Source organism: Rhea pennata, chromosome 27 (genome assembly GCF_028389875.1).
Source record: "Rhea pennata isolate bPtePen1 chromosome 27, bPtePen1.pri, whole genome shotgun sequence".
In the NCBI taxonomy this organism is placed as follows: domain Eukaryota; kingdom Metazoa; phylum Chordata; class Aves; order Rheiformes; family Rheidae; genus Rhea; species Rhea pennata.
In genome coordinates, this window is record NC_084689.1 from 5,987,737 (window position 1) to 5,998,481 (window position 10,745).

The following is a 10,745-nucleotide window of genomic DNA, read 5'->3' on the forward strand; positions in this document are numbered from 1 at the left end:
TTGGGAGGATTGTAAAAGAATGCAGTCAGAGTACATATAGAGATGCGGCGAGGAAGGCCAAGGCCCAGTTGGCATTGAGTCTGGCAAGGGATGTCAAGGACAACAGGAAGGGCTTCTTCAAATACATCAGCAGCAAGAGGAGGACTCAGGAAAATGTGGGCCCACATTTGTGGGGCGGGGGCCCTGGTGACAAGGGATTCAGAGAAGGCAGAATGACTGAATTCCACCTTTGCTTCAGTCTTCACTGCTGAGGGCAGCCCTCAAGAACCACAGAGCCTGGAGACAAGGGAGAAAGTCTGGAGAAGGGAAGACTTTCCTTTGGTTGAGGAGGAGAGGATTAGAGACCTTCTGGGCAGACTAGACATCCACAAATCCATGAGCCTGGATGGGATGCACCCACGGGTACTAAGGGAGCTGGCGGATGTTGTTGCCAGGCCACTCTCCATCATCTTTGAAAGGTCCTGGAGAACTGGAGAGGTGCCTGAGGACTGGGAGAAAGCCAATGTCACTCCAGTCTTCAAGAAAGGCAAGAAGGACCCAGGCAACTATAGGCTGGTCAGCCTCACCTCCATCCCTGGAAAGGTGATGGAACAGCTCATTCTGGATGTCATCTCCAGGCATATGGAGGAAAAGAAGGTGATTGATGAGGAGTAGTCAGCATGGATTTACCAAGGGGAAATCCTGCTTAACCAATCTGATAGCCCTCTGTGATGGAATGACTGGCTGGGTTGAGGAGGGGAGAGCAGTGGACAGTGTGTACCTTGACTTCAGCCAGGCTTTTGACACTGTCTCCCATAACATCCTCCTAGGTAAACCCGCAGGATGTGTGGGTTAGACGAGTGGACAGTGAGGTGGATTGAGATCTGGCTGAAAGGCAGAGTTCAGAGGGTCGTCATCAATGGCACAGAGTCTAGCTGGAGGCCTGTGGCTAGTGGAGTCCCCCAGGGCTCAGGACTGGGTCCCGTGCTGGTCAGCTTCTTCATCCAAGACCTGGATGAAAGGACAGAGTGCCTGCTCTGCAAGTTTGCCGATGATACCAGGCTGGGAGCAGTGGCTGATACACCTGAGGGCTGTGCTGCCGTTCAGAGAGGCCTGGAGAGGCCGCAGAGCTTGGTGGAGAGGAACCTCAGGAGGGTCAACAAGGGCAAGTGCAGGGTCCTGCATCTAGGGAAAAATAACTCCACACACCAGTACAGGCTGGGGGCTGACCTGCTGGAGAGCAGCTCTGCAGGGAAGGACCGGGGAGTGCTGCTGGATGACAAGCTGACTATGCGGCAGCAATGTGCCCTTGTGGCCGGGAAGGCAATGGTATCCTGGGGTGCCTTAGGAAGAGTGTTGCCAGCAGGTGGAGGGAGGTGATCGTGCCCCTCTGCTCAGCCCTGCTGAGGCCTCATCTCGACTACTGCATCCAGTTCTGGGCTCCCCAGTCCAAGAGAGACATGAAGCTACTGGAGAAAGTCCAGCATAGGGCTACGAGGATGATCAGAGCGCTGGAGCATCTGCCCTCTGAGGAACGGCTGCAAGAGCTGGGCCTATTTAGCGTGGAGAAGAGAAGACTGGGGGGGGGGGGGGGGGCGGAATCTTACCAATGTCTCCAAGTACCTGAAGGGAGGGTGTCAAGGGGACGGGGACAAACTCTTTTCAGTTGTCCCATGTGACAGGACAGGATGCAATGAGTACAAACTGAACCACAGGAAGTTCCACCTGAAGGTGAAGAGGAATTTCTTCCCCATGAGAGTGACAGAGCACTGCAACAGGTTGCCCAGAGAGGCCGTGGAGTCTCCTTCTCTGGAGAGATGCAAAGCCTGCCTGGATGCAGCCCTGTCTAACATGCTCTAGGTGACACTGCTTGAGCAGGGGGGGGGGTGGACTAGATGCTCTCAAGAGGTCCCTTCTGACCTTATTGATTCTAGGATTCTGTACCCACCCTCTGCACTCCCAAAAAGGGACTGGATTCTGCAGAACAGCTGACTTTGTGACACCAAGGCTGTTTGTGCTCTAGAGGACCCCAGAGATTGGATTAGTACATTTTCCTCCCTTGAACTCAGAGACTTTGGCACTAGCAAGGATGTTCTGGTGCCTCTTGCTCTGGCAATGTGAATGTCTGTGAATGACATGTGACGTAGTAGTCAAGACAACTCCAGTTGTGAACTGGAGGCCAAAGAATTCTTCTGGCCTGTATCCTGTTAATTAAACAGATTGTTCTCTGTTAATGAGGCACTTCTTGCGCTTGCACAGTCTTGCAGCCAGGCCATCTGCTGCTTATTTTGTGGCAGGGACTGACACTTGGGGGCCTGAAGGCAATCACACTTCTAAAAATATAGAAATTTATTTAATTCCCAAGCACAGCTGAGCAACCCCCTCCTCAACACACGCCATCCCAAAGCTTCTTCTCAACTTGCTGCTGTAAGAAAGGCCCCATCGGTCCTATCTGTAGGCGTTTGCCTTGTGCTTGGGCAGGAAGGTGAAGTTGGAAGGTACAGGTCCCAGAAGCAGCTCACTGCAACAAAAAAAGAGATTTGTTCAGTTCACCACAAGTAGCAGGGCGACCAACACCTGATTGTCACACAGTTCCTAGGCTCTGCAGCAATGGTAAGTGGAGTCAGAAGTATCAGACCAAGTTTTTGCCCCCCGAACATCTGGGAGAAGAGCTGCTGTACACAACTCCCTCCAAAGGTGCCAAGCTTTAACTCTGCTGGAGGGACGTAGCCTCCAGAGATGGGCACTGCCCTGCTCTCAGTCTATGGGGCATCACCTAGAGTCAATGCCAAGGTGGGTTCCTAAGTTTGGTGACCTAAGTATCAGTCTCGCTGCTGGAAACAATGTGCCTAAAATCATTATGAATCTTTGAAAAGCTCCTCCCTACCTCTCGCTGTGCTTGTGCAGAGCCAAAACCCTGCTGGTGCCAAAAATATTAAGGTCAGATCCTAAAATGATGTAAGCTAGTTCTACTGCAATCAGATTTATCCCAGCTTAAGACTTCAAGTATTTCACACTTCAGAACCCACATTTTGTTTTTAGCGCAGATTAATTTTTTTATAGTCAAGGAGGCTTAACATATTTCCTGGATGCTCGTTCAATATAGCATCACTAAAACTTTCCATAAGACATGTCAGTAGAAAATATCCCAGCAGAGCATATAATTGCATAGCAAGAGTTTGTGAATCTATAGCACAAAAGCAGAACAGTGCATGCTTAGAGAATCCTGTTTCTGGTTAGTGTCCCTTTAAAATGAGCTTTAACAAATAAACCTAAACTAACTTCAAAAGTTGTTCTTGTAAATGTCTGTAACAAGCCTTTGCAAAGAGTACAGGTTACAAAACTTGGTGGACCCAAAAGCCAGACAGTTCTGCTTGAAAAATGGCATTTTAAAAATCCCAATCAAAACTCTGTGTACTTGTAACTTGGTTTTAGGCAGCTGTTCCCATTACTAACAAAATGGATGAGGATTAGCAAAACCAGAGAAGGCTGTAGCCAGGCTCTATTTTTGCTAATCTCTGTTTCCATGAGATGGGAAATAGCAGCTGGCTATGATGCTCCTACTCTCACTTCAGCTGGCTCTGAGCTTGCAGAGTCATTTCCTAGCCAGTGTCTGAGGACTCATATATGTGGGGAAAAGCAGTTTCTTGTACTATGTTGCATCAACTCAGAAATCAGATTATGAAAAAAGGGGAAAATGCCCAGTTCTTCTAATTCTACAAGTTGACTGAAAACCTTTGCAGATGGGGACTGCCTTCCTGCTTGGCATCTGCATGGGCCCAGCAGAGAGCAAGGTCTGCGCAGAGCACGAATGGCTCCAATGCTATAAAAGCCCCAGACATCTCATCACTGTGCTCTCTCCTCTGTTGATTCCTATGACCGTCCCTGGAAGAACAGTGTCATGAGAGAGGTCATCTAGTTTAGATTTCTGCTGGGTACTCGATGACCTGCTGAGGCAGATACCGGGAGTGAGAGAGATCCCAAGCTCAGTTAAAAACCTTGCTGAAGTAAAGCAGTGTTTAACCCTTCCTGGTTTCTTAAAACCTCTTAAACTTGTGGGAAGCAGAGATCATCCCACTTTGGAGAGTACACACAGGCCCAGTGACTTTGTGAGGCTCTGCAATGTCCCCTGCCGGCAACCTGAAAGAATTTGTTACCTTATTTTAATCCAGTCATCCACATTTTGGCTTGCCATTAGTGTCTCCAGATAGTCTCTCCCCATGTAGTAAGGTGGTCGCTCATTGATTTTCTGAGGTAGGTGTTCTAATAAGCCAACTGGAATATACCTACAATGCAAATATAAGTGCTAATGACAGTGTGTGCTATGGTTCAAACTGTGAAATGTAAAAAGTTTTCTGTGAAAATGATCCTACCAATTGAGGAGAATTACCTGCACAGAAAAGAAAGCCATTCTAGTAAGAACTTCCTGGTTTTCTCGACTCCTTGAGTATCAGACCCCCAGTGTTCAAGGCCATAGTTGGTAAAGTCTTTGAGGATATCAAACCTCTCACTGGAGGAGATATCCCAGTGTCTCTGTTCCTTAATTTCAGTGAAAATCCATGGTTTGATGAGTGCCCCTCTGTAGTCAGACAAAATGGGCATTGTTATTCGCATGACTGTGATGATACCAACTAATTTAAGAGACTTTCTGGCTCTGATTTGCCAGTCAGTGTGACTTTAAAAGCTCTCAGTTTCAACAGCAAACTGCTGTAAACTCCCATAGATACAAACTGACTTCACTGAATTCCAAATAGTAGTTTCTTCAAGAGGAAACTCTTCCTGTGTTTTGAGTTTGTTTAGACTTTTTTTAATTTATTTTTTTATTCTTGCATCTGTAGAGCCCAGAGAAATAGAAGTGAATGGGAAAATACAGTCACTTGCCTTGCAATCATAATTCCTGAAACACCCATCTGCATGGCTCGATTAGCATCTTCGTAAGATAAAATATCACCATTTCCTGTGTCAGAAGGAAGGGAGAAGCCAGAGGTCAAAGTGATGCACTAGGGCAAGTCAAAATGAGTGAATGCAGGCATGGGATTAAATTTAGAATGGCTATAGGGCCTTAGAGCCAGATTGTCCAAACAGGCTCTGGGACTCAAGTTTAGAGACTCCCAGGGCTACTTCTGATTCATATTCCCCTTACAAGGAAAAAGATAACTCTCCCTTCTCTTTGCCCCAATCCAAACTACTACCCTCAACATTTAGCTGGGACTGTCTGTGCTATGGAGCCCAAAGGAGGAAAAAACCCACTACACATAAAGTGCATTAAACGTACTACATGGCCCTTCCCCTCCTAGCCCTGCTCACTGTTTGTTATACCTGGCCATGGAGGTTCAAGCACATGGACAGAATGGGGCTGCATGAGAGCTGCTGGTCGCACCCAGCTCACAGGGATCAGGAAGAGCCCAGGGAGGCTCTGCGTAAAAAAGCCGGTGGCCCAGACGGGGCACGTGCAGTGTGCAAGGGAGGCAGATTCCTCCTCATCGTTTTGCCCAGATGAAGTCCTGCCACAATGACTTGGCTCTGAAGCGGCTCTGCTGGATGCGATGGTGTCTGTCTGCTCTTCCTTTCTCTCAGAGCAGAGCTGTGCTTAGGCCAAGCAGGCAGTCACTGCTGGGACAGCTGGACCATCTCCATGCTCAGACAATGCTCCATGGCGTTGTCACCAGCAGTACTGATGCTTCAGCCTTTCCCAAAGACTAAATGCATTTGGGGACCTGACTTCTTTTAAATAGTTTAAACCAAACACATAGCACTTTCAGTCTACTGAGGTGTGATTTTAGTCACAATAAAATAATATAAACACCTACCAAAAAGAGGCATGGGGCTTGCTATTTTAGCACATTCTGCTATGTAATCCCAGTCGGCAACCTTTGTGTACCGTTGTTCCCTAGATCGGCCATGAAGCTAGGAGAAGAAAGTGGCAGTGAGACACTCACCAGAAATGCTCTGGAGAAAGCAGAATGGGAACACTAAAAGAATGCACTTTGAGGACAGGCAACACCATCACTCTGGGGGAGAAGGATCTTCCTGGATATACAGCCCAGCTAGTTGCTAACAGATAGGGCTGCAGAGTAGTTAGCAGAGCTAAAAAAGTGCTGGATGCTTTCTGCTTTATGTTTCAGCTATTTACAATCCAGAACAAGAAGCGATGATTCACAGTAAAAGGGAATATTCAGTGTAGACAAGGACTACCCACCCTGCTGCAAATGAGATGGCTCTGCCTTTTTTCCTCAACCCCAGAATAATGTTTATTTGACTTAAAGCCTCTATTTCAAAGCACTGCAGGAATCCCCCCATTTTGTAATGGATATAAGACCTGGGAACACCTTGGACAATGCCTTAAATACAAAAGCATCTGCATTTCTTCTGTTATTAGCAGAAATCATTAAAAGGTGCCATGCACCTGGGCAAAGGTGTTTGAAAGAGGTACTCAGCTCTTTTGTGGGGAAAGGGAAAGTCACCCCAAACATTGCACTCTAAGCTGACATGCAAGCAAAACTTCCCAGATACCAGCTAACAATCTGCTATCACAGCAAGTATCCCTGTACCGTGACCATGGATGCTCCCCACTCTCGGATCTTGGGGATTATTTTATGAGCCACATTAATCTTTTCTTGCACCCCAGTCCGTATCTTCACGGTCAGCGGGACATCCAGCACCTGCAGAAAGGGCAGGGTAAGGCTGGGCGCAGGCAGGAGACTGCTCCACCAGCTCATCTCCTGCTGCTGGGAGGATGCTCTGACTCACCGAGTTCATCCCTCTGACAATCTGTTCAAACTTGTTGGACCTGGTCATCAGAGCACAGCCCCCTCCCTATGGGACAAAAGGTGACACAGTCAAGATTTTCTGCCTCTTTGCATAGCAAAGAGCCTCCTGAAAGCTGCTCAGACAGCAGCTCTCTACTCATGGGATGCAGGTAAGACTCAGAGCATCCTCAGCCAATAAAACAGACTCTTCAAAACAGCACTTTGTCCCTCCGAACTTCTGCCTGCTGCAAGGCACCAGTGACAACCAGATGTTCCCCGCTCTGTGGACCCGAGGGTATTGGCCTCCTCACTGAAGTCAAGCATACATAAATAAACTAGGAGCTCTGTATCAGACCTGCAAAATGTCTTTTTACCTTCCTGTAGACGAGGTCAATTGGACACCCGACATTGATGTCTATGAAGTCCACTTCAATTGTCTGGTTCAGAAGCTCTGCACATTTGGTCATCGTGTCTGGAAATGCTCCCTCCAGCTGTGAAAGGGAGACAGCTGGCATGAATTCAACCGGCAGCATTTCGCCTCAGAAGTGAGTGATCGTTTGGCTGGATACCATCTGCACTCACCTGCACTCCAAAAATATCTTCAGTGTGATGCCGTTTGAGGAGAGCCCACTCAGAGGACTGGCCCTGAAGCAGGTTTGTGCACACAGCCATTTCTCCGCAGGTGATGTCTGCCCCAAAGCGCTTGCATATCCTTCGAAAAGGAAGGTTACCACACTGAAAGAGATGAGAGACATCTGACAATGTGTGTGCAGCTTGTGATCTGCACGGTTTGTCAGGAGATTTGCTCCATTCCAAACGTGCTGATGAAAAATTTTGACAAGAGGACTGAATATTCTACCTACTGTGGTCAGTGGGGCCAAATAGAGCTTGCCTTGGATTTCCAACTGGAAAACAACCAGGAATGGGGGAAAACATGTTAGCAGAGCTGAGTAAGCAGTGGCCAAACAGGAGGAAGAGATTCCAGTTAGCAAATTTCATCACGTGCCTTGGGTGAAACTCGGTGGGAAACTGATCTTGCACTGTCTCCTGGGGTGCTAGGAAAGCAGTGGTTTTGTTTAAAAAGCTCAAATATTCCCCCACAAGGTATTGCTTGCGTAAAAGAATGGGAAACTTAAACTACTCAATCTGTTTTCACTGCTCAGCTTGTAGAAAATTCAAAGCAGTTAGAGAAATACAGGGATGCAAGACTAGCTGATGGATGCAATGACAGAGGTGATGAAGAGCAGGGGAAGGAGGCAATACTGTCCCTCTCTTCAGGACAGCACCATGAACTACACATAAACCAATCAGACCCAACTCCGGTTCTGCTAGCAGATCATTTCCACCCTCACTGATGGCTCAGCCTGTGTTCTCCTTCTTGTGTAAGGGATTGCCAGCTTTTCCTGGTCTTCAAGCCTCCAAAGCTAACACCACAGCTAACACCTCCAGCTCACATTCCTGCACCCATTCCTTCTCGTGACAATAACATTGTTCCAAGGCAGCCTTGTTCTCTGCCTACCTCTCACCCAGCTAAAACGTCTCTTCTATCTTCCCAAGAATAAGCTCAACCACTTGACGGATACCAGAGAGATGGCAGCCCTCAGCAGAAACTCTCACCACTCACCTTTTTCTTCTCATGTGGCCGCAGCTTTATAATATCTTCATCTGTCACAGGGCCCATTGTTTTGGTGGGGGAACCCTCCAAGGCATCCGTGGAGTGGAGACTCTCCAAGGCAGCTAGTTTGGGATCTTCTCCCTCCTCTGGTAGCACAGGATGTTCTGAGGCATCCCTGGGGCCCTCCTCAGGTGCTGTGCAGTTGCACACCTCTTGTCTCTCTGTGGAGTTCCCTGAGGTTTTGTTTCCCTTCCCACCATTGCCATGAGGCTTGGCCAGATGACGGAGGTATTCGTCAGCCTTCTCAAAGCTAAGCTTCTTCTTGCGCAGCTGGTGCTGGAGGTCCTTGGAGAGGTTGTTCCTCACCAGAGACTTTCCTTCCCACTGCTTGGCCAGGTCCATATTGATGATGTTCTGGTAGCCATCTCCAAGGTGGGCCTGGGCAAAGCGGCAGGTCACACCATAAATGCACTTGCCGAAGGTTTCGAAGAGCACGCACTTTTGCCCCAGGTCAGCTGGTTTCACAGCCATGTATTTGTTGATGTCATGAAGGAAGCGGCACCGTGAGCCGAAATAGCACTTCTCTGTGCACCCCTTAAAATAATGAAGAAGAACAAGTTAAAACCTCTGCCCTCTGTTTGCTCAGTTCGCCATTCCTGTATTTTCTAGCACAACCCAAGCAGTGAGCCTGGAGCCATCCTGTCCCAGAAAGGGGACAGAACAACCGCTCTGAGCACCCATCACTCCCTGGATACTGCTGGCCTTCCCCTCCCATGGCTGACATGCAGCCAGAAGCTGCTGGGACTGGCAAGAGCGGGAACAAGTGCCTCTCACACATGCACTAGGAAAGGGGAGCCAGAAGCCATCACTGCCATGGTAGTGACAATGCTGTGAAAACGCTACCGTAAAATGCTACTAGGAAGCAGATCACTGGAACATGCTGTTGAGGGGCAGTTACTTACGGGGATGTTTTAGCTCAATTGCCTCAGGGAAACTGATACTTTATTTGTCCTGCTGAGCTTCAGGCTGATACACCTTCTCTCAGGAAATCAACACAGCAAGTTCCGCCATTGTGAGCCCCGTGCTCTATCTACTCAGTGCCATTCTGCTAGGAGTTTGCAACAGTGCAGCTCCATTTTAACCACCCCAGGATATGTTTTCTAGACTTAAAAATACATAAACCCATTAAGCACAGAAGCCTCATGGGCGCCCTGAATTCTTCCAAGTCAGAGTCCAGCTGAGAAGGGCTGCTGTACCTGTGTTACTGATGGGCATAGCCTGCTCTTCTCATAGTGATTTGGTTTCATACATGGTCTGCTCTTATTCTGCCCTCGGGCTCTTTTCCGTTCAACAGGCTCTTTCTCCTTTCTTCCAGCTTCTTCTGCATCCTCTTGGCTTTCTCCTTCCTTAATGGGGTCGTCTAACTTCAATCGCTTTGCTGGAGGCTCAGTCTGGTCAGTGCTGACCGACAGCTCTTCCTCATCCCCCCGACTGGCTTCGTCATTCCTGGATGCTCCCTGTGCTTTCAGGTACGTGTGGAACTGGTCCTTCGACGTGAGATACCTACAGAGCGGGAGAGACCACATTCAACATCAGCGTGGGCGAGACAAACGCTATAGAGGTCTCGGCACACTCTCCCTCCTCCTTCGAGGAAGGAGAAAAGACAGCAGGGACGCAAAGGGCCATAAATGCAGCGGGTCAGGGCTGCAGCATCACTGGGAGCATCAGGCATGTCTTGGGGGCGGGGAGGGCACCCACCGTGGGGGGAGGCAGGTGGGTCCGGGCACCCACCACGAGTGACAGGAGGGTCCGGGCACCCACCCAGGGCGGGGGAAGAGGGACTGGGCACCCACCTGGGGGGGGGGGGCAGGAGGGACTGGGAACCCACTGGGGGGGAGGGGAGCAGGAGGGTCCGGGCACCCACCATGCGTGACAGGAGGGACCGGGCACCCATCCGGGGGAGCAGGAGGGTCCGGGCACCCACCGGGGGTGGGGACAGGAGGGACCGGGCACCCACCGGGGGGGGGAGGGGACAGGAGAGACCGGGCACCCACCGGGGGGGGGGCAGGAGGGACCGGGCACCCACCGGGGGGGGGCGGGGCGAGGGCGGCCCGCACTCACCGGACGCGGACCGGCGCCACTCCCGCCGCCGCGGCCATGCTGTCGCACGCGGCGATGACGCAGGGGGCGGGGCGCACGCGGGGCCCACGTGACGGCGGCCGCGGGCGGGCCCGCGCCGTATATAAAATGGCGGGCTGAGGGCGCGCGCCGCGCTAGCGGCGGTTGGAGCGGGCCGGCGAGTGTTTTTTTTTTTTTTTTTTTTTTTTTTTTTTGGGGGGGGGAGGGGGGAAAGGGGTTGCGGTCGCTACCAGGGCTTGGCCGCGCTCCGTGGGCGGCGAGTC

The 10,745-nt window shown here is 50.1% G+C and overlaps 1 protein-coding gene across 3 annotated transcripts; it reads right to left on the minus strand.

Moving 5' to 3' along the window:
- Positions 1–2,307: 2,307 nt before the first annotated feature.
- DUS3L (dihydrouridine synthase 3 like) lies at positions 2,308–10,512 on the minus strand. Of its 3 annotated transcripts, XM_062596174.1 has the most exons (13): positions 10,465–10,512; positions 9,600–9,906; positions 8,353–8,937; positions 7,592–7,633; positions 7,311–7,463; positions 7,103–7,219; positions 6,730–6,795; positions 6,531–6,641; positions 5,790–5,886; positions 4,861–4,936; positions 4,370–4,558; positions 4,137–4,265; positions 2,308–2,500 (listed from the first exon to the last, which is right to left on the minus strand). In XM_062596174.1, exons 1-13 carry the CDS (start codon positions 10,500–10,502, stop codon positions 2,428–2,430), a joined length of 1,983 nt encoding a protein of 660 aa, XP_062452158.1. In that variant the 5' UTR covers positions 10,503–10,512; the 3' UTR covers positions 2,308–2,427. The 3 variants fall into 3 exon arrangements, with proteins under 3 accessions (XP_062452158.1, XP_062452159.1, XP_062452160.1); XM_062596175.1 differs by lacking the exon at positions 7,592–7,633; XM_062596176.1 differs by lacking the exon at positions 6,730–6,795.
- Between the last annotated feature and the right edge of the window lie 233 nt (positions 10,513–10,745).

What these genes read in the sequence shown, in the direction of transcription:
- DUS3L (XM_062596174.1), bottom strand. Translation starts at nt 10,502, where the DNA reads ATGGCCGCGGCGGCGGGAGTGGCGCCGGTCCGCGTCCG. An exon ending in TATGCCCATCAGTAACACAG is followed by an intron (nt 8,938 to 9,599) that starts GTACAGCAGCCC and finishes CATTATTTTAAG; the next exon opens with GGGTGCACAGAGAAGTGCTA. An exon ending in TCAGGAATTATGATTGCAAG is followed by an intron (nt 4,559 to 4,860) that starts GCAAGTGACTGT and finishes GTCTGACTACAG; the next exon opens with AGGGGCACTCATCAAACCAT.